The sequence below is a fragment of the Heloderma suspectum genome, chromosome 16 (assembly GCF_057233095.1).
Source record: "Heloderma suspectum isolate Gila_16-S chromosome 16, 16-S_ref, whole genome shotgun sequence".
NCBI lineage: Eukaryota > Metazoa > Chordata > Lepidosauria > Squamata > Helodermatidae > Heloderma > Heloderma suspectum.
The window spans coordinates 1,422,212-1,444,010 of NC_139473.1; the positions used below are offsets into that span (position 1 = coordinate 1,422,212).

General features: G+C 56.5%; 1 protein-coding gene across 1 annotated transcript; it reads right to left on the bottom strand.

Annotated features, from left to right (window-relative positions):
- Nucleotides 1-1,927: 1,927 nt before the first annotated feature.
- Nucleotides 1,928-20,517, bottom strand: VTN (vitronectin). Its single transcript, XM_084822584.1, has 8 exons — nucleotides 20,419-20,517; nucleotides 19,095-19,214; nucleotides 17,326-17,637; nucleotides 15,888-16,027; nucleotides 6,007-6,163; nucleotides 4,733-4,885; nucleotides 3,809-4,102; nucleotides 1,928-2,290 (listed from the first exon to the last, which is right to left on the bottom strand). The coding sequence occupies exons 1-8, from the start codon at nucleotides 20,477-20,479 to the stop codon at nucleotides 2,175-2,177; spliced, it is 1,353 nt and encodes a 450-aa protein (XP_084678710.1). The 5' UTR covers nucleotides 20,480-20,517; the 3' UTR covers nucleotides 1,928-2,174.
- Between the last annotated feature and the right edge of the window lie 1,282 nt (nucleotides 20,518-21,799).

Consider the following 21,799-nt stretch of genomic DNA (forward strand, 5'->3'; position numbering starts at 1 on the left):
TCAGAGGGACTCGGCACCGAGTTACTATCAGCAGGGATGCTGACACCTCCAGCCCCCACACTCCCCTGTTCCCTCTGGGCTTAGCTGCATTGCTCACAGGAGCTGGAGGAGAAAAGGGTTTTCCCAGCCACAATGTATGGTTAAGAGCTATCCCTGTTGTAAGCAAAATATTTTGGGATGTTTTAGTCCTGAACGCGTTCACTTCACAAAAGAGCTGCTCCGGGTAGAGATGAAAGCTCCTAGCACTGGTTTGTGGGCACAGCTGCCAGCATGCTTTGGACTCTCCTTGGGGGCGTGGTGATGGGGACTGTCACGATGAGCGCGGGCACTGCAGCATCTGTGTGGCACTGCTGGCCCTGCCTTCCGCCTGGAGGCTGCGAAGCGGCAGAGAGACGTGCGGGGGGATTGGCAGTTGCAGGGCAGAGTTCCCAACTGCACAGAAAGAGAAGGCCTGTGATGGCGTAGGCATGCATATCCCAGCACGCTTTGCATAAGGACAGGGGCTTACTCTCTGGCAGAATCCCTGCTTTGCATGCCGGTGTGGCCTGGGATAAAGGATCTGATCTCCACCATACTTCTAGGGCCAGGCTAGCCTGCGAAGATGCATCTCTGGGACAGCCTTGCAGGGAGGGTGCATGCTTGCAGGTCAGAAGTATCCGCAATGACTCAGGCCCTAGTCTGACCCTACTTACTCCTGCATACGTGTGCGCAGGGAGACAGCCTTAAGGATGGAGAGATTCCGTGCTTAGCAGTGCAAGCCTACACAGGCCTGTTCAGAAGTAAGCTCCCATTGAGCTCACAGCACTGGCTCTTAGGTAAGCGTGCATCGGATTGCAGCCTAAATGCTATATTGCCATTTGGATTTCCTCTTCGATGCCCCTGGCATGCCTGAGTGTATATGCCCATAACCGAGGTTTAAATGCCCCATGCTGCATCCCCAAAATCGGCTTTGGTCTACCCCATATGTCCAGAACAGTCTCCGCTGGTCCCGTTGTTCGTTTTTGTGCAACACCCTTTAACATGGGTGTGAAACCTCAGGCCGGGGGGCCAAATTCGGCCTTCTTGTACTACCAATCTGGCCTGTTGGGGTTTCCCAGATGGCCATGCTCCCTCCTGCCCTGTTCCCCTGTCCATCAATCCCCCCTTTCTAATAGGTTGAATTGCCTTTCCTAAAGCTTGGTTGCTGGCAGTGAGAGCTTTACATTAAAATAGGCTGGCATTTTTGGCATTTTTGGCCCTCCACCTTTTGCCTCTAGCCTCTGAGAGCTTCTCCCACATGGAATTGCCTCTGAGAGCTTCTCCCACATGGAATGTGGTCTTCAGGCTGGAAGAGGTGCAACACCCCTGCTTTAGCACATTACACTCCAGGTTGCGCTTAGGGATTAGGAACTGGAGGGGGGAGGGTGTGTCACCAGGGCCAGTGTGAAGCGTCGGCATGGCCGGGCACTTGCCAAGGGCCCACCCCCTAGCAGGGGCCCACTGACAAGAGCCCCCTAGAGTTGCTCCTTCTCTTCCCGTTGCATCTGCTCGTTCACCTGCCTCTCACTCTGGCCCAGACAACGGTGGTGGTGGTAAGAAGGAGGCATGGCAGATGCTTTCCCGCTGGCTCTCCACCTGCCAAACAAGCAAGTGGGAGCAACGATAAGAGAGCCCGGGTGCCAATATCGTTGAGAGAGAGGCCCTTTTCTCTGTTCCGCCACTATCAGAGGTGCATTTGGCAGGCACACAGCACGGCCTTCATGATAGCTGCTCCCAGTCTCTGGAACTCCCTGCCAGAGGGGGCTCGGCTCCTCCTGTTTCTGTTGTCCTTTGGCAGGCAGGCAGGCAGGCAGGCAACGTTGTTTTTATTCAGGCAGGCTTTTGGCTTTTAAGCCAAAGTGTTGCTGAAGTAGAACTCAACGTCACAAAAAGCACACAAACACGCACACAAACTTTTAACTGGTGAGTGCTGTTTATATCTTTTTTGTGGTTTTCCTTTATTTGCTTTTATGTTTTTAATTATAAACTTTGCATTTTATTCATTTTAAAGCCATTTGCTGCCTAGATGAGTGCCATTGTGGCAGAAAGGAGCAATATCAATTTTATAAATCAAATCAAACAAGGACGCAGTTGGATGCGACTTTGGGAACGCAAGGGTTTTATTTGGTTGCTGCCACTGGCGTGGAAGGCTCTGCTCAGGTGAGATCCTCGTGGGACGGGCAGCCCAGCCAGTATTTGGCAATGGGGCGGGGGTATTGGGGCTGCACCAAATCCACACGCCGCGTTTGCAGGTTGAGCCGATAATACTTGTCTGAGGGAGAGAGGCAAAAAGATGTTAGTGGGGAGGAAGACGCTAAGTCCCCACTAATCCCTTTCATCCTTGTGCTTTGACACCCCACCCCAAATTGACTCCCTCCTAGGTTCCTTGCCTCTCTGCTAGCCCCCCCAGTATCTTGAGCTTGGCCTATGTGTGGAGATCCATTCTCTCCCTGCTTCCCTCTCATCTCCCTCCTGCAGTCTTATCTCTCAACATCGGCCCTGCTGAGGAAGATCAGAACTGCGACAGGAGGAAATCAGCCACCGTGAATTCCACATGCTAATTATTTGTTGCATGGTGGGTAAACAAATGGGTAGGTAGTTTAATATTAGAGTGTCTTAATATTAGCCTTTGCAAGCCACTCTGGGAGTCTTTTTCGGCTGAAAAATGGGGTAAAAATGCTATAGATAGATAGATAGATAGATAGATAGATAGATAGATAGGCCGCACAGTATTCCAGCAGAGAGAAAGAATCTGGCCAATTCTTAGTCTTGGCAATGCCTTCCCCTGACAGCTACTGAAGAAAAAAAAGAAATACAGACACCTCTAAGGCCTTTGACCCCAGCAATAAGTGTGGCACTGTTCATTTTAATTGGTAAGTTTTGTTTGTATTGATCTTCAGTGGGCAATCTTTGTTTTGATGGATTCTTATTGCATCTACTTGGTGTAATTTTTTTTTTTATCTTGTACAACATGTGGTGAGGATTTCACCCTTAACGGCAGCCTAGAAATAATGGTAGGTAGGTAGGTAGATAGAAATACCAATGAGGAATTTTTAAAATGACAAAATGTGATAGGTGACCACGAGCGCACAGCCAAAGGGCAGTAATTATTCCAGACAATACGAGTCAGATCTCGTTTTGGCGATGCACGAAATCCCACTTCTAGATTCCAGGTATTTAAGAGCACAAGATAAGAAGGAGAGACCCTGCTGCAGGCTTTGCCTGCCTGGTGCGCTCCAGATATGTTGGCTGGGAGCTGCAGCCCAATACCCCTGGAGGTTGGGGAAGGGTGCCTTGCTGGATTAGACCCACAGCCTAGCATCCTGTTCCCAGAAGCAGCTGGCAAGGCTCCCTGAGGAAGCCCTCAGGAGGGAATGAAGGAAGGAGAGCAGCCCTTCTTTTCTCCCAGTAACTGGTATGCGGAGATACCCCGCCGCTAAGCACTTTGGGTGAGACCGCTCCTCCACAGGATCATAGAAGAGTCGGGCTGGGAGGGGCCTACAAGGCCCTCGAGTCCAGCCCCCTGCTCAGTGCAGGAGTCCAAGTCAGAGCATCCTGGACAGATGGCTGCCCAGCCGACTTTGGCCCTTTACACTCGTCTCCATCACCGCTCCGTGTGGCCGTGAGTTCTGCAAGTGAGGGAGGGCTTTTCCTTTCGTCTGTCCTGAAGATCTTTAGGGACGTTCCAAATTCTGCAGAGTCTGCTGCTGGGGAAGGGAAGTTCAGGGCGCTACAGATACACCCGCCCCTCACCCGTGGGAACAGACCCCTCCACGACGCCCGTATCTACCTTGCACAAAGAAGTAGACAGTCTGGAAGAGCTGGCAAGGCGTGGTTCCGCCCAGGAGCCAGTCCAGGTTGGAGGACTCGGAGCTGTCCTTGCTGGGCCCCTCCCAGAGCGGGTTCCAGCGCCCCCAGCGCTGGCGGCGGCGGTACTTCTTGCGGTGACGGCGCGACGGCCTCCTCCTGGCGTGCTGCTTGGACGGTGCCTGGCCCACGTACATTCTGCCGAGCATGACTGCATCCACCTGGCCCGGCATGCCATGCCAGTCTTTGCTGATGTAGCGTGGCCGGCTGGCCCCACCTGGCAGCGGGGGAGAGGGGGCATTTGAGGGCTTTGTCTGCGACACCAGACACGGCAGGAGGCTCAGAGACTGGGGGGGGGCAGGTTCCCACCATGGCTCCCCCAGGCCAAAGGCCTCTCAGCGTAAGAACATCAGAAGAGCCACCCTGGATCAAAGCAAAGGCCCGTCTCATCCAGCATTCTGTTCCCACAGCGGCCACCCAGCTGCCGTGAGCGCAATAGCACCCTCCCACCCATGTTCCCCAGCAACTGGTGTACTTAGGCATTCTTCCTCTGGTCCTGAAGGTAATATGTAGCCACTGATAGCCTCCCCCTCCTCAATGAATTTCTCCAACCCCCTTTTAAAGCCATCCAAAGTGGTGGCCATCACTCCATCGTGTGGCAGTGAGTACCGCAGTGTAACTCTGCGCTGTGTGATGAAGACCTCCCTTTTATCTTTCTGGAATTTCTCACCATTCAGCTTCATGGGAGGACCCCTCTGGGTCCTAGTATTATGGGAGAGGGAGAAAAACACCCCTCCGCCTCCTCTGCCACTGGGGAGACCCTGGATCAGGCCACTCTGTGGCAGGCCCAGCTGGGCACCAGACAGTCAGGGACCGAGGCAGACCCCACCCCAGCTGGCTGACTCACTCTGCCGCGTCCCCCCGAAAAGCAGGTGGAAGATCTCTTCCCACTCATCGTCCTGCAGCAGCACGAAGTGGTCAAAGACCACCGATGGGGATGTTTGCTCACACTCTTCACGGCTTGGTTGCTTCGCAAAGTCATAGGACCAGTATTTCTTCCCTGGAAGTCAGAATAACACCAACACCTGATTCTAGTTTTAAAGTGTCAAGAACAGCATTTTGTTTTGCTTTTTCAGTCCAGAAGCAACTCTGAGTCAAACACAACTCCCAAAATACCTGTATGTCCAGTGGACTACAGGCAGTATATGTGGAAGCAGTGCCACTGTCTGCGCACAGCAGCCCTGCGGCGTAGGATGGGCTGAGAGATAGCAACTGTGGCCGTAATGGCGGAGCGAGGGTGTAAGCCTTGCCTCTCAAGTCCAGGTCAAGCCTGCTCACCCAGCCTTCCCAACCTGTTGCACTCCAGATGTGCTGGACTGCAACTCCCAACATTCCCAGGCACGGATGCTGACCAGACCCCACTACACCCCCAAAATAAGATCTGGGCTGCTCGATATGAGACTCCTCCAAGACTAGGAGACCTCTCAGGGCAAGAACCGTGCTAGAGGATCTTGCAGGGTACACTCTCCTGGAGAGCTTGGGGCACCATTTGCAGCGGCCCAAGCCTTGTTTTGGGGTAACATTCCTAATTCCTAAATTTGGCCTTGGAAGGGCATCTTTCACTGGAGGGTTTTATGAGGGCACTGGAGCCTTGCTTGCTTGCCAGAATAAACAAGTAAGTAAACAGACTATGTTTTATTGGACTGGGTCACAGCTGCAGTTGTGTTGTAGGCTTTGCCTTAATGCTGGTGTTTGTGGGTGTTTTTGACCATTTGCTGTTTTTGCTATATGAATCTTATCGTTGTACACCACTTTGGGAGTGCTCCTGCCTTGAATGGCAGTCTAGAAGCATTTTAAATAAACAACAGCAGAGTTTCAAAATGCATGGCACAAACCCAACAGTTTTGGCCAGAGAAAACACAACTGGGAACTAGGTATAAGGAAATGGGATCCAATTTCGGCCTCATCCGAAGAGTGTGGCATCCTAGGGGACCCACATTCTCACATGCAGGTGACCACCCAAATGCCGCCATGGTAAACACCGCATGTGTGAACCAGCCCTGGGCCTCCCCCTGGTGATGGGGAAAAGAACAACGCCTCGCAGGGCCAAGCCAAGTGCTGTTGGTGGAGGGAGGCTTGTCTGGAACTCCAGCCCACCCCCAGAAGGGAGGAGCCAGTCACCTTTGAAGAAGTAGGCTCGCTCGCTGGAGGCGTAGTTCTGGGCTGGCAGTGCAAAGGCGGCAGCGAGGTCGTCGGGAATCCCCGTGAAACCAGCGGAGATGTTGCGGGGGAAGCCTGGCTCCATGACCCCATCATCAAAGCGCCAGTACTGACTCCCCTGGAAAAGAGAGGCATGCCTGGGGTGGGGTGGTGGGGGGCTGGGCGTGGTGCATGCGCAGGGCCCAAGGCGAGCAGCCGTATCCACAGTTCATTTCCAAGGGAACGGGAGGCGCCTCCCAAGGCCGGCTCTGCTTGCGAGGGGAGGGGTCCCTGACCTGGGACCCCTCCCTCCCTCCCTCCCTGAAAGGGGCGAGGGCTGTCTGGGGAGTTGTCCTGATGAAGGAAAGGTGCATGCCCAGAAGAACCCTTCCTCAGGAGGACTTCACAGCTTTTAGAGAAGAACTCTGAAGAACTCAGAAGAACTCTGGGCATGCCCAGAAGAACCCTTCCTCAGGAGGACTTCACAGCTTTTAGAGTGGAACCGTCTGATTGGCGAGGGCGGGAGCAGAACCTCGGGTCTGGGAGCTGAAGCCGGCCTGTGTGGGGTCCCAGTTCGGCCTTCCAGGGTTCTCCGGAAAGCCACTCCCCCTTCTCCTGGCCCTCCCTCCTTTCCACTGACCTCCAGTCTTTGGTGGTTTCCCAGCTTTGTGCAGTGCCCTCCCCTCCCCACCCCACCCCACCCCTCCCCTATTCTGAAAGGTTGAAATGCCTCCCCTAATTCTCGGTTACTGGCAGTAGGAGCTTTAAGCTCAAATAGGATGGCATTTCTGGCCGTTCGCCTTTGGTCCCGCCCACCTTTGGCATGCGGCCCCCGAGAGCTGCTCTGCAATGGAATCTGGCCCCTGGGCTGAAAGGGGTTCTGCTCCCCTGCTTTAAGCTCAAATAGGCTGGCATTTCTGGCCGTTCGCCTTTGGTCCCGCCCACCTTTGGCATGCGGCCCCCGAGAGCTGCTCTGCAATGGAATCTGGCCCCTGGGCTGAAAGGGGTTCTGCTCCCCTGCTTTAAGCTCAAATAGGCTGGCATTTCTGGCCGTTCGCCTTTGGTCCCGCCCACCTTTGGCATGCGGCCCCCGAGAGCTGCTCTGCAATGGAATCTGGCCCCTGGGCTGAAAGGGGTTCTGCTCCCCTGCTTGAAGCTCAAATAGGCTGGCATTTCTGGCCGTTCGCCTTTGGTCCCGCCCACCTTTGGCATGCGGCCCCCGAGAGCTGCTCTGCAATGGAATCTGGCCCCTGGGCTGAAAGGGGTACTGCTCCCCTGCTTTAAGCTGAAATAGGCTGGCATTTCTGGCCGTTCGCCTTTGGTCCCGCCCACCTTTGGCATGCGGCCCCCGAGAGCTGCTCTGCAATGGAATCTGGCCCCTGGGCTGAAAGGGGTTCTGCTCCCCTGCTTTAAGCTCAAATAGGCTGGCATTTCTGGCCGTTCGCCTTTGGTCCCGCCCACCTTTGGCATGCGGCCCCCGAGAGCTGCTCTGCAATGGAATCTGGCCCCTGGGCTGAAAGGGGTTCTGCTCCCCTGCTTTAAGCTCAAATAGGCTGGCATTTCTGGCCGTTCGCCTTTGGTCCCGCCCACCTTTGGCATGCGGCCCCCGAGAGCTGCTCTGCAATGGAATCTGGCCCCTGGGCTGAAAGGGGTTCTGCTCCCCTGCTTTAAGCTCAAATAGGCTGGCATTTCTGGCCGTTCGCCTTTGGTCCCGCCCACCTTTGGCATGCGGCCCCCGAGAGCTGCTCTGCAATGGAATCTGGCCCCTGGGCTGAAAGGGGTTCTGCTCCCCTGCTTTAAGCTCAAATAGGCTGGCATTTCTGGCCGTTCGCCTTTGGTCCCGCCCACCTTTGGCATGCGGCCCCCGAGAGCTGCTTTGCAATGGAATCTGGCCCCTGGGCTGAAAGGGGTTCTGCTCCCCTGCTTTAAGCTCAAATAGGCTGGCATTTCTGGCCGTTCGCCTTTGGTCCCGCCCACCTTTGGCATGCGGCCCCCGAGAGCTGCTCTGCAATGGAATCTGGCCCCTGGGCTGAAAGGGGTTCTGCTCCCCTGCTTTAAGCTCAAATAGGCTGGCATTTCTGGCCGTTCGCCTTTGGTCCCGCCCACCTTTGGCATGCGGCCCCCGAGAGCTGCTCTGCAATGGAATCTGGCCCCTGGGCTGAAAGGGGTTCTGCTCCCCTGCTTTAAGCTCAAATAGGCTGGCATTTCTGGCCGTTCGCCTTTGGTCCCGCCCACCTTTGGCATGCGGCCCCCGAGAGCTGCTCTGCAATGGAATCTGGCCCCTGGGCTGAAAGGGGTACTGCTCCCCTGCTTTAAGCTGAAATAGGCTGGCATTTCTGGCCGTTCGCCTTTGGTCCCGCCCACCTTTGGCATGCGGCCCCCGAGAGCTGCTCTGCAATGGAATCTGGCCCCTGGGCTGAAAGGGGTTCTGCTCCCCTGCTTTAAGCTCAAATAGGCTGGCATTTCTGGCCGTTCGCCTTTGGTCCCGCCCACCTTTGGCATGCGGCCCCCGAGAGCTGCTCTGCAATGGAATCTGGCCCCTGGGCTGAAAGGGGTTCTGCTCCCCTGCTTTAAGCTCAAATAGGCTGGCATTTCTGGCCGTTCGCCTTTGGTCCCGCCCACCTTTGGCATGCGGCCCCCGAGAGCTGCTCTGCAATGGAATCTGGCCCCTGGGCTGAAAGGGGTTCTGCTCCCCTGCTTTAAGCTCAAATAGGCTGGCATTTCTGGCCGTTCGCCTTTGGTCCCGCCCACCTTTGGCATGCGGCCCCCGAGAGCTGCTCTGCAATGGAATCTGGCCCCTGGGCTGAAAGGGGTTCTGCTCCCCTGCTTTAAGCTCAAATAGGCTGGCATTTCTGGCCGTTCGCCTTTGGTCCCGCCCACCTTTGGCATGCGGCCCCCGAGAGCTGCTTTGCAATGGAATCTGGCCCCTGGGCTGAAAGGGGTTCTGCTCCCCTGCTTTAAGCTCAAATAGGCTGGCATTTCTGGCCGTTCGCCTTTGGTCCCGCCCACCTTTGGCATGCGGCCCCCGAGAGCTGCTCTGCAATGGAATCTGGCCCCTGGGCTGAAAGGGGTTCTGCTCCCCTGCTTTAAGCTCAAATAGGCTGGCATTTCTGGCCGTTCGCCTTTGGTCCCGCCCACCTTTGGCATGCGGCCCCTGAGAGCTGCTCTGCAATGGAATCTGGCCCCTGGGCTGAAAGGGGTTCTGCTCCCCTGCTTTAAGCTCAAATAGGCTGGCATTTCTGGCCGTTCGCCTTTGGTCCCGCCCACCTTTGGCATGCGGCCCCCGAGAGCTGCTCTGCAATGGAATCTGGCCCCTGGGCTGAAAGGGGTTCTGCTCCCCTGCTTTAAGCTCAAATAGGCTGGCATTTCTGGCCGTTCGCCTTTGGTCCCGCCCACCTTTGGCATGCGGCCCCCGAGAGCTGCTCTGCAATGGAATCTGGCCCCTGGGCTGAAAGGGGTTCTGCTCCCCTGCTTTAAGCTCAAATAGGCTGGCATTTCTGGCCGTTCGCCTTTGGTCCCGCCCACCTTTGGCATGCGGCCCCCGAGAGCTGCTCTGCAATGGAATCTGGCCCCTGGGCTGAAAGGGGTTCTGCTCCCCTGCTTTAAGCTCAAATAGGCTGGCATTTCTGGCCGTTCGCCTTTGGTCCCGCCCACCTTTGGCATGCGGCCCCCGAGAGCTGCTCTGCAATGGAATCTGGCCCCTGGGCTGAAAGGGGTTCTGCTCCCCTGCTTTAAGCTCAAATAGGCTGGCATTTCTGGCCGTTCGCCTTTGGTCCCGCCCACCTTTGGCATGCGGCCCCCGAGAGCTGCTCTGCAATGGAATCTGGCCCCTGGGCTGAAAGGGGTTCTGCTCCCCTGCTTTAAGCTCAAATAGGCTGGCATTTCTGGCCGTTCGCCTTTGGTCCCGCCCACCTTTGGCATGCGGCCCCCGAGAGCTGCTCTGCAATGGAATCTGGCCCCTGGGCTGAAAGGGGTTCTGCTCCCCTGCTTTAAGCTCAAATAGGCTGGCATTTCTGGCCGTTCGCCTTTGGTCCCGCCCACCTTTGGCATGCGGCCCCCGAGAGCTGCTCTGCAATGGAATCTGGCCCCTGGGCTGAAAGGGGTTCTGCTCCCCTGCTTTAAGCTCAAATAGGCTGGCATTTCTGGCCGTTCGCCTTTGGTCCCGCCCACCTTTGGCATGCGGCCCCCGAGAGCTGCTCTGCAATGGAATCTGGCCCCTGGGCTGAAAGGGGTTCTGCTCCCCTGCTTTAAGCTCAAATAGGCTGGCATTTCTGGCCGTTCGCCTTTGGTCCCGCCCACCTTTGGCATGCGGCCCCCGAGAGCTGCTCTGCAATGGAATCTGGCCCCTGGGCTGAAAGGGGTTCTGCTCCCCTGCTTTAAGCTCAAATAGGCTGGCATTTCTGGCCGTTCGCCTTTGGTCCCGCCCACCTTTGGCATGCGGCCCCCGAGAGCTGCTCTGCAATGGAATCTGGCCCCTGGGCTGAAAGGGGTACTGCTCCCCTGCTTTAAGCTCAAATAGGCTGGCATTTCTGGCCGTTCGCCTTTGGTCCCGCCCACCTTTGGCATGCGGCCCCCGAGAGCTGCTCTGCAATGGAATCTGGCCCCTGGGCTGAAAGGGGTTCTGCTCCCCTGCTTTAAGCTCAAATAGGCTGGCATTTCTGGCCGTTCGCCTTTGGTCCCGCCCACCTTTGGCATGCGGCCCCCGAGAGCTGCTCTGCAATGGAATCTGGCCCCTGGGCTGAAAGGGGTACTGCTCCCCTGCTTTAAGCTCAAATAGGCTGGCATTTCTGGCCGTTCGCCTTTGGTCCCGCCCACCTTTGGCATGCGGCCCCCGAGAGCTGCTCTGCAATGGAATCTGGCCCCTGGGCTGAAAGGGGTTCTGCTCCCCTGCTTTAAGCTCAAATAGGCTGGCATTTCTGGCCGTTCGCCTTTGGTCCCGCCCACCTTTGGCATGCGGCCCCCGAGAGCTGCTCTGCAATGGAATCTGGCCCCTGGGCTGAAAGGGGTTCTGCTCCCCTGCTTTAAGCTCAAATAGGCTGGCATTTCTGGCCGTTCGCCTTTGGTCCCGCCCACCTTTGGCATGCGGCCCCCGAGAGCTGCTCTGCAATGGAATCTGGCCCCTGGGCTGAAAGGGGTTCTGCTCCCCTGCTTTAAGCTCAAATAGGCTGGCATTTCTGGCCGTTCGCCTTTGGTCCCGCCCACCTTTGGCATGCGGCCCCCGAGAGCTGCTCTGCAATGGAATCTGGCCCCTGGGCTGAAAGGGGTTCTGCTCCCCTGCTTTAAGCTCAAATAGGCTGGCATTTCTGGCCGTTCGCCTTTGGTCCCGCCCACCTTTGGCATGCGGCCCCCGAGAGCTGCTCTGCAATGGAATCTGGCCCCTGGGCTGAAAGGGGTTCTGCTCCCCTGCTTTAAGCTCAAATAGGCTGGCATTTCTGGCCGTTCGCCTTTGGTCCCGCCCACCTTTGGCATGCGGCCCCCGAGAGCTGCTCTGCAATGGAATCTGGCCCCTGGGCTGAAAGGGGTACTGCTCCCCTGCTTGAAGCTCAAATAGGCTGGCATTTCTGGCCGTTCGCCTTTGGTCCCGCCCACCTTTGGCATGCGGCCCCCGAGAGCTGCTCTGCAATGGAATCTGGCCCCTGGGCTGAAAGGGGTTCTGCTCCCCTGCTTTAAGCTCAAATAGGCTGGCATTTCTGGCCGTTCGCCTTTGGTCCCGCCCACCTTTGGCATGCGGCCCCCGAGAGCTGCTCTGCAATGGAATCTGGCCCCTGGGCTGAAAGGGGTTCTGCTCCCCTGCTTTAAGCTCAAATAGGCTGGCATTTCTGGCCGTTCGCCTTTGGTCCCGCCCACCTTTGGCATGCGGCCCCCGAGAGCTGCTCTGCAATGGAATCTGGCCCCTGGGCTGAAAGGGGTTCTGCTCCCCTGCTTTAAGCTCAAATAGGCTGGCATTTCTGGCCGTTCGCCTTTGGTCCCGCCCACCTTTGGCATGCGGCCCCCGAGAGCTGCTCTGCAATGGAATCTGGCCCCTGGGCTGAAAGGGGTTCTGCTCCCCTGCTTTAAGCTCAAATAGGCTGGCATTTCTGGCCGTTCGCCTTTGGTCCCGCCCACCTTTGGCATGCGGCCCCCGAGAGCTGCTCTGCAATGGAATCTGGCCCCTGGGCTGAAAGGGGTACTGCTCCCCTGCTTTAAGCTCAAATAGGCTGGCATTTCTGGCCGTTCGCCTTTGGTCCCGCCCACCTTTGGCATGCGGCCCCCGAGAGCTGCTCTGCAATGGAATCTGGCCCCTGGGCTGAAAGGGGTTCTGCTCCCCTGCTTTAAGCTCAAATAGGCTGGCATTTCTGGCCGTTCGCCTTTGGTCCCGCCCACCTTTGGCATGCGGCCCCCGAGAGCTGCTCTGCAATGGAATCTGGCCCCTGGGCTGAAAGGGGTTCTGCTCCCCTGCTTTAAGCTCAAATAGGCTGGCATTTCTGGCCGTTCGCCTTTGGTCCCGCCCACCTTTGGCATGCGGCCCCCGAGAGCTGCTCTGCAATGGAATCTGGCCCCTGGGCTGAAAGGGGTTCTGCTCCCCTGCTTTAAGCTCAAATAGGCTGGCATTTCTGGCCGTTCGCCTTTGGTCCCGCCCACCTTTGGCATGCGGCCCCCGAGAGCTGCTCTGCAATGGAATCTGGCCCCTGGGCTGAAAGGGGTTCTGCTCCCCTGCTTTAAGCTCAAATAGGCTGGCATTTCTGGCCGTTCGCCTTTGGTCCCGCCCACCTTTGGCATGCGGCCCCCGAGAGCTGCTCTGCAATGGAATCTGGCCCCTGGGCTGAAAGGGGTTCTGCTCCCCTGCTTTAAGCTCAAATAGGCTGGCATTTCTGGCCGTTCGCCTTTGGTCCCGCCCACCTTTGGCATGCGGCCCCCGAGAGCTGCTCTGCAATGGAATCTGGCCCCTGGGCTGAAAGGGGTTCTGCTCCCCTGCTTTAAGCTCAAATAGGCTGGCATTTCTGGCCGTTCGCCTTTGGTCCCGCCCACCTTTGGCATGCGGCCCCCGAGAGCTGCTCTGCAATGGAATCTGGCCCCTGGGCTGAAAGGGGTTCTGCTCCCCTGCTTGAAGCTCAAATAGGCTGGCATTTCTGGCCGTTCGCCTTTGGTCCCGCCCACCTTTGGCATGCGGCCCCCGAGAGCTGCTCTGCAATGGAATCTGGCCCCTGGGCTGAAAGGGGTTCTGCTCCCCTGCTTGAAGCTCAAATAGGCTGGCATTTCTGGCCGTTCGCCTTTGGTCCCGCCCACCTTTGGCATGCGGCCCCCGAGAGCTGCTCTGCAATGGAATCTGGCCCCTGGGCTGAAAGGGGTTCTGCTCCCCTGCTTTAAGCTCAAATAGGCTGGCATTTCTGGCCGTTCGCCTTTGGTCCCGCCCACCTTTGGCATGCGGCCCCCGAGAGCTGCTCTGCAATGGAATCTGGCCCCTGGGCTGAAAGGGGTTCTGCTCCCCTGCTTTAAGCTCAAATAGGCTGGCATTTCTGGCCGTTCGCCTTTGGTCCCGCCCACCTTTGGCATGCGGCCCCCGAGAGCTGCTCTGCAATGGAATCTGGCCCCTGGGCTGAAAGGGGTACTGCTCCCCTGCTTTAAGCTCAAATAGGCTGGCATTTCTGGCCGTTCGCCTTTGGTCCCGCCCACCTTTGGCATGCGGCCCCCGAGAGCTGCTCTGCAATGGAATCTGGCCCCTGGGCTGAAAGGGGTTCTGCTCCCCTGCTTTAAGCTCAAATAGGCTGGCATTTCTGGCCGTTCGCCTTTGGTCCCGCCCACCTTTGGCATGCGGCCCCCGAGAGCTGCTCTGCAATGGAATCTGGCCCCTGGGCTGAAAGGGGTTCTGCTCCCCTGCTTTAAGCTCAAATAGGCTGGCATTTCTGGCCGTTCGCCTTTGGTCCCGCCCACCTTTGGCATGCGGCCCCCGAGAGCTGCTCTGCAATGGAATCTGGCCCCTGGGCTGAAAGGGGTTCTGCTCCCCTGCTTTAAGCTCAAATAGGCTGGCATTTCTGGCCGTTCGCCTTTGGTCCCGCCCACCTTTGGCATGCGGCCCCCGAGAGCTGCTCTGCAATGGAATCTGGCCCCTGGGCTGAAAGGGGTTCTGCTCCCCTGCTTTAAGCTCAAATAGGCTGGCATTTCTGGCCGTTCGCCTTTGGTCCCGCCCACCTTTGGCATGCGGCCCCCGAGAGCTGCTCTGCAATGGAATCTGGCCCCTGGGCTGAAAGGGGTTCTGCTCCCCTGCTTTAAGCTCAAATAGGCTGGCATTTCTGGCCGTTCGCCTTTGGTCCCGCCCACCTTTGGCATGCGGCCCCCGAGAGCTGCTCTGCAATGGAATCTGGCCCCTGGGCTGAAAGGGGTTCTGCTCCCCTGCTTTAAGCTCAAATAGGCTGGCATTTCTGGCCGTTCGCCTTTGGTCCCGCCCACCTTTGGCATGCGGCCCCCGAGAGCTGCTCTGCAATGGAATCTGGCCCCTGGGCTGAAAGGGGTACTGCTCCCCTGCTTTAAGCTCAAATAGGCTGGCATTTCTGGCCGTTCGCCTTTGGTCCCGCCCACCTTTGGCATGCGGCCCCCGAGAGCTGCTCTGCAATGGAATCTGGCCCCTGGGCTGAAAGGGGTTCTGCTCCCCTGCTTTAAGCTCAAATAGGCTGGCATTTCTGGCCGTTCGCCTTTGGTCCCGCCCACCTTTGGCATGCGGCCCCCGAGAGCTGCTCTGCAATGGAATCTGGCCCCTGGGCTGAAAGGGGTTCTGCTCCCCTGCTTTAAGCTCAAATAGGCTGGCATTTCTGGCCGTTCGCCTTTGGTCCCGCCCACCTTTGGCATGCGGCCCCCGAGAGCTGCTCTGCAATGGAATCTGGCCCCTGGGCTGAAAGGGGTTCTGCTCCCCTGCTTTAAGCTCAAATAGGCTGGCATTTCTGGCCGTTCGCCTTTGGTCCCGCCCACCTTTGGCATGCGGCCCCCGAGAGCTGCTCTGCAATGGAATCTGGCCCCTGGGCTGAAAGGGGTTCTGCTCCCCTGCTTTAAGCTCAAATAGGCTGGCATTTCTGGCCGTTCGCCTTTGGTCCCGCCCACCTTTGGCATGCGGCCCCCGAGAGCTGCTCTGCAATGGAATCTGGCCCCTGGGCTGAAAGGGGTTCTGCTCCCCTGCTTTAAGCTCAAATAGGCTGGCATTTCTGGCCGTTCGCCTTTGGTCCCGCCCACCTTTGGCATGCGGCCCCCGAGAGCTGCTCTGCAATGGAATCTGGCCCCTGGGCTGAAAGGGGTTCTGCTCCCCTGCTTTAAGCTCAAATAGGCTGGCATTTCTGGCCGTTCGCCTTTGGTCCCGCCCACCTTTGGCATGCGGCCCCCGAGAGCTGCTCTGCAATGGAATCTGGCCCCTGGGCTGAAAGGGGTTCTGCTCCCCTGCTTTAAGTTGTGCTCATCACAGGATCAGCAGAAGCTGTCTTTGATGAGGTCAGGCTCTTTGACCCTCTCCGGGGTCTCGGTCTGAGAAGTGTTGTTCCCAACACCCTCTCCCTGGTCCTTATCTGAGCGGAGGTGCTGGGGAGAGCAGAGCAGAGGGCTCCCGCCCGGTTTCTCCTTCTAATTCCAAGAGAGAGTTCCGCGTGCCGCCCTCTCCTAACCCTGGCATGGTGACCCTTTGGGCTCTCCCTCCAACCAACGCTGCCTTGCCTTTCCTGCTCCACTGAAGCAGAGAGGGGCAGCAGCCTCGTCAGCTAGCGTCGAAGGGTCCTCTGTCCCCCCTCCACATTGCACGAGCCCCCAAGACCCTTGAGGCTTGGAGAGAGTCAGGGCTCAGCTTCGCTAGATCCCTCCTGCACCTGCTGCAGTCTGATCAGGGAACTGGGGTTGGGGACCCTCACCTGGAAGAGGTATGTCTTTCCCTCGCAGTTGATGCGGGTGAAGGCGGCGTCGACCGGTCCGTCAATACCCCACACTTCCCGGATGAGCTTGGGGTATCCAGGCCTCACGCTCGTCTCATCGAGTTCATAGAAATACTTCCCTGGATCAGCAAGGGAGGAGTGTGAATAACGTGACATTTGGCCCTGGATCCTTTCAGTTGCGGGCACGGAGCCATTTGGGCGTGGGCAGGAGGGGGGGTTGTGTCTCCCCCTGCCTGTACTTCAGATAACATGCGATTATTTTGCAGGAAATTAAAAACAAATGCCTAGGAAGCAGTACTTTCACAACAATGTTATCTGGAATGCAGATGAGCGCAGGAAGCAATAATAATAATTCTTAGACACCTTTCTCAAAACAAAACAAGGCTCAAGGTATCTTATAACAAGAATTAAAACATTCAAAACGTAAAAACAGTTAAAAACAACTAACAATAAAATGCAAAGGCCCGATAAAACATCTAAATGAAATTGCCCAAATTAAGAAACAAAGTCTTTAAACCTTGCTGAGAATCTCTCCCCACTCCCAGACATTTAAAACAGCCCCTCGACCATGAGGGGCACTGCAAGAGAGGGTCCCCCCTCTTTGATCTAAATGCAAACAAGGGTTCTGCACAGAGGGAGACAATCCCAGCTAGATTTTCCATCCAGGCTGATGCTGCATCATTCTGCAGGTGCACCATAGACCTGCCGAATTTGTTACCTGCACCCTGACAGAATGTTGGTCTTAGTTGCCTTTAAATGCCTATTTGCTGTAAACCCCCCCCCTAAAATATTGCTACTTGACTTGCTTGCAATAGGGTCAGCCATGTGTGTTGAGCTTTTAAAAGGGTGTAGCCACAGCACGCGCGCAGCCTGGGGCGCATTTCGCATTCGCCGGAGAATAAGGTTTCCTGTCCCACAAGGCGCCTATTGAACGCTCATCTTCCTGGAGTCACTCCTTGCCCTGAAAGTGAAATCTCGGAACCCGCTCAGTCCCGGTCCCCCCAGAAGGGCAGTGCTCTGCTCTGCTCACCATTTCAGGTCTCCGCAATGCCCCCAACAGGGCATCGCCACAGGACCAAATCCCATTTTGGAGAAACTATTGTGAGGCAGCATTCCAGGGTGGGTGGGGCCAAAGGCAAAAGGGGCGGGGCCAAAATCCCAGCATGACGTAGCCGAAAGCTCTCCTTCAGGGAGGCATTTCAACCTCTTTGGCTGGGAAGAAAACCCTGCCAAAGCCAAGAAGCCACCAACAGCTTGGTGGTCAGGGGAAAGGGGGCGTGGCCATCTGGGAATACGCAGTGGGCCAGATTGGGAGCACAAGAAGGCCAGATTTGGCCTCCAGTTTCTGCCCCCCTGCTCTAGGGCCAAGGCGGGTGACGGCAGCCCTCAGAACAGCGATTCTCCCGCTGGGCCGTACCGCGGAAAGCATAGATGGAGCCGTTCTTCACACTCGTGAAAGCATCGAAAGGTTTCTCGCTGCACAAGAACTCCTCCTCGCCTAGTGCGTCGCTCGGGACGTCTGTCTCGGGCGAGCGGGCTGGCTCCGTGGGCTCGGCCTCCTTCGGCTGAGGTCCTCCTGTCCAGGGGTGTTCATACAGAGAGGGCGTGAATGCCTCTGCGATGCTGGCGGTGGGCTTGGCGGTGGCGGGCTTGGCGGCCGTGGCATTGGGCAAGTCATAGTAATCTGGGTACGCATCATCCGGCAGAAGGAAAGCATCTCCGCGGGTCACTGTAGCGAGGGGGGACAGGCACCGCAAGGTCAGCAGCTGGTGATGGTTTCTGCCCCCCAAGCCTCCCCCAGTTTGGGCTGCTCCCCCCAAGCCTACTCCCTGTGCCAGACCTCAAACCTGGACTGCCAGTTGTAAATTACACCATCTGTCCCTCTCAGAGCTGAATAACCAAAATGTACCACACTGCTAAGGTTAAAGACAAGAGCCAAGGTTGTTACCGAGAAGAGCATCTAAAATGAACCCCGGCTTTGTCAATAGAAAGACTGCCTGATTTCTCTCCGTGGTCCACTGGTAGTTGGAGTCAGCGTGCTTTGCTCAGGATGGAAAACATTTCAGAAGAGCTGGATTTTATTGTTTCAACAATGGAGGATCCAACATACTTCTCTTTCTGGCTCCTAGCAGCCCCGAAACAGGTGCCGGTCCTTCGTGTAACCCTCACACACCCTGAAGAACCTATCCAATTCTGAGCATGCAGAGTATCTGACTTCCCCTTCAAGTCAGCCTTTCCCCCCCCCTACCCCCTGCCCTACTCAGCCCACTCTTGCCTGATGAAGAGATCTGGAGGGCTCGAAAGCCTGCACGTTTTGGGGGGAAATTTAGGTGGGATGGCCTAATGAAGGCATTACAGTAATATGGATCCAGGCATGGTGTTATTCCTGGGCATTCTGATAAAAAAAAAATGGCAACCTCCCGAAAAAAGAAAGAAGGTAACTGCCATTGTTTTTGCCAGAATGCCCCCAAACGATGCTATGTTCTGGGATATTCTGGGAATAAACTGGAAGCCACCAGCTGATGGCTTCTAAAAGGACCAGGCGGCAGAACCAAAATACAGTAAGAAAAGAAGGTAAAAGGACTGATGTCACTAGTTAAGCCCCTCATGAGTTTTTCCCCCCCAGAATCCCCTTGAGAAATCACCAACACCCCCCCACAACTGGGGCAATGAACAGGGAGGGGTGTTTTCATCCTCCGTTAGGGCTTGCCCTTTCCAAGGCTGCTTGTTCTTCACAAAGGGGAAAAATGACTCTCATGGGGGAGGGGGGCTTCCAGGTTTGAGTGTGGGGCACCTCCGAGCTCCACAAATCAGAACTGATTTTGTGTGCCTATTCCCCCATTCCCTTCTCAAGGTGGGTTTTATGGGAGGGTTACAAATGGAAGACAATGTCGTCTGAAGCGCTCCCCGCCTCCCTGCCCCTGTACAATTTTGGGCTGGAGGCAGGATGACTGCATGATAAAATGCCTCGTCTGGAAGCACCCTTGGTCTGCCGTCGGCCAGAGGCAAGCTCCGTCCATCTCTGGATTTGTGGGCACGAAGGATCCGGCACCCCTTAAACTGGCCCAGGGTTGCACCCCTCTACAATGGCATCTTTGCATCTGTGAGCCCGGCCTGGCCTGCAGAGGCAGCACCCGGGACCCCCTCCCCCGCCTAGGCACGGCAAGCAGGGGGCTACTGTGATACCTTTGGGCTGGCACATGGCGGAGTAGTCACTGCAGCAGCTCTGGTAGTACGAGCAAAGGTCGTCACACTGGCATTTCCTCTGGAAGTCGAAGCCCAAGTCACAGCGCCCCTCGCAGGACTCTGGAAAAAGAGGAGACCCCCCAGTGGTAATGTGGGAGGGAGGACATGTCAGCACCCATCCTCTTTGTCCCAGTGGACAGGGACAGGCTACTTCGAATCTGGTGGCAGGGGAGTCCTTCACCCCCGGGGTCACTGTGTGTGGCTGTTCGTGCGGTGGGGGGGGCTGCTGGGGGGGGCACCAGAGCGTGGACTGCTGAGGCAGAAGAGGCAGCACCCCTGCCACTTTGTGTAGATCCAGCCCCATGACTTGCTGAACTTCACAGCTGACTCTCCAGTAGTGCCTCCGCTTGCTTTTTTCCCTCCTCCCTCCCAGCCTGCCTTGGACATAGTAAGCATGCAGGGCTTATTTCTTGCCTTTGTAAGCTGCTTTGGGAGCCTTTTGGGGCTGAAGGGCAGGTTAGAAATCCCACAAATAAGTAAAAATAACAAATGGAAGGAACTGCTTTGGTGGATCAGACCATCTAGTCCAGTACCCTGTTTCTGACAGCTGGCCAGGCATGATGGGAGTTGTATTCAAGAACATCTGGAGGGCACCAGGGGGCCAATCCTTGCCTGATGAAGAGCTCTGTAGAACTCAAAAGCACGCACGCTATCCTGGGACATTTGGCCCTAAGCAAGGTATTGCCCAACTGTGGATTTTGACGTGTGTGTGTTGATCGATGTGGGAGATCTTCACTTTTTAAAAATAACAGCAATCCTGGCCGTTGCCGTATCTTGCGGCAGGGTGTTCCAACAGTTCAGGCTGTGTTTGCCGAAGCATTGCATTTGGTCTGTCCATCAAGGTCCCTGGGACGCCTGGTCTGAAGAGGAAGGGGCAGCGATGGGATGTGCCTTCTCTCGTTCTCCACCCCAGCTGCTCTTCTGGAGACCCAGTGGGCTCCAAGACCTCCAGGGTTTGGGAGTCCGCGTGGTGCAGTAGTTGGCGTCTCAGACGGGGACTCGGGAGGCCCGGGTTCCAGTCCCACCTGGGCTGTGAAGCGCACTGGGTCACTTTGGGCCAGCCCTGGCCCTCAGCCTGGCCTACGTTATTGTGAGGCGGGAATGGAAAGGAGGAGGGTCCTGTAAGCAGCTCTGGGTTCCTTGCAAGAGGAGCCAAGCCAGGATATAAATGTAACAGATAAAATAATGAGAATAGGAAGGTTCTGCAGGCAAGAGCCCCCAAAGGGGCAACTTGGGATAGAGGGGCGGTGGTCTTTGCACTCACCCTCCGCTGCAAAGGCCCCACGCAGTCCGCCCAGCAGCAGCGCTAGGCTCAGGAGCTGCATGGCCAACGGCTGAGCCTGGCGACCGTCCTCCTCTGACTGGACCCAGCAGGCGGGCGGTGGCCGCTTCCCAGCCACAAAGGGCTTGTTTGCTCAGCTTCAAAGGGAACGAGCGAGGTCAGAGGGGGGGCCGCCTGGGGCCGCCCCTGACAGCTCCTCCTCCGTGGCTGGCCAGGGGCCTGGCCCAGCTTCTTGCTCTCCACTTGCGTTCTCCCGCTCAAGTGTGGGGGGGATTGACGGTCCCAGGGCCAAAGCTGCCTTCCGAGGGGTGCTTCTTTCCCCCTTCCCCTCCGCGGCCAACCCAAAGCAGCGGCAGCACTCCAGGTGGTTACTGCGCGAGCTGAGGTGAGGAGGAGGCCCTGGGACCTCCCGGAGCGTTGCAGAGCAGGAACCTTTCCTCCCAGGGCGAACAGGAGGCCTTGGGGGGAGGGAATGATTCTGATCAGGACCGGGCTAAAGCCCCCTGATTTGGCTCCCCCCCCCCCCCCGCTACCTACTTAGGGTGTTTGGTTTTTTTTTAACCTATTGCGGCTTCTAATTTGGCCTTCTGATGCAGATTTCTTCATGGAGAAGAGTCCTTCAAGGAAGAACAACAGAAGAGTCTTGTGGCACCTTAAAGGCTGTCCAGTTAGATTAGGGCAGATGCTTTGTACCTGTGTGTATCTAAAGCTTCTGCCATAATCCAATCAATTGTGAGGAAAGTGTGTCAACCACGGGATCAAAGTTCCATGAAAGGCACACAGGACATCTGGAAGAACGCGGTGCTGAACTTTCTAGAAGAGAAAACAGGATCATTTAAGCTTTCTAACCTTAACCCTTCCCCAAGTTGGTGCCCTCCAGTTGTGTTGGACTACAACTCCCATCAGCCACAGTCAGCACAGCCAATGATCAGAAACACTGAGAATCATAGTCCAAAACATGTGGAGTTTGGGCAAGGATGCTTTAAAGGTGGCCCAAGAAAAATATTTGTTCTGCCGCGAGCAAACGCACAACCCCCTCCAGATGTTTTCTTAGAAGACGGCAATTGAGGGTCACATTCAGCCTGGCACTTTGCCAGGTGAGGCGGCAAGGTCTCTCCTCATTTCTGTGGATCAGGGAACATGGCACGCACTGCTGAAATCTTCGGGATTGACTAACCCAGTGCTGAGAGACAAGAAAGGACCAGAACGTCTTTTAGCCTGGTGTTGTAACAATTTCCAGCAGGGATGCTGTGTTAGTCTCTTGCAGCAAAAATAACAAAGGGTCTTGTGGCACCTTAAAGGCTAACACTTTTATTCTGGCACAGGCTTTCATGGACTATAGTGCCAGAATAAATGTATTAGA

What these genes read in the sequence shown, in the direction of transcription:
- VTN (XM_084822584.1), bottom strand. Translation starts at nt 20,479, where the DNA reads ATGCAGCTCCTGAGCCTAGCGCTGCTGCTGGGCGGACTGCGTGGGGCC. An exon ending in GAAAGACATACCTCTTCCAG is followed by an intron (nt 6,164 to 15,887) that starts GTGAGGGTCCCC and finishes TCTCTTTTCCAG; the next exon opens with GGGAGTCAGTACTGGCGCTT. An exon ending in TTTCGGGGGGACGCGGCAGA is followed by an intron (nt 4,103 to 4,732) that starts GTGAGTCAGCCA and finishes CCCCGCTGCCAG; the next exon opens with GTGGGGCCAGCCGGCCACGC.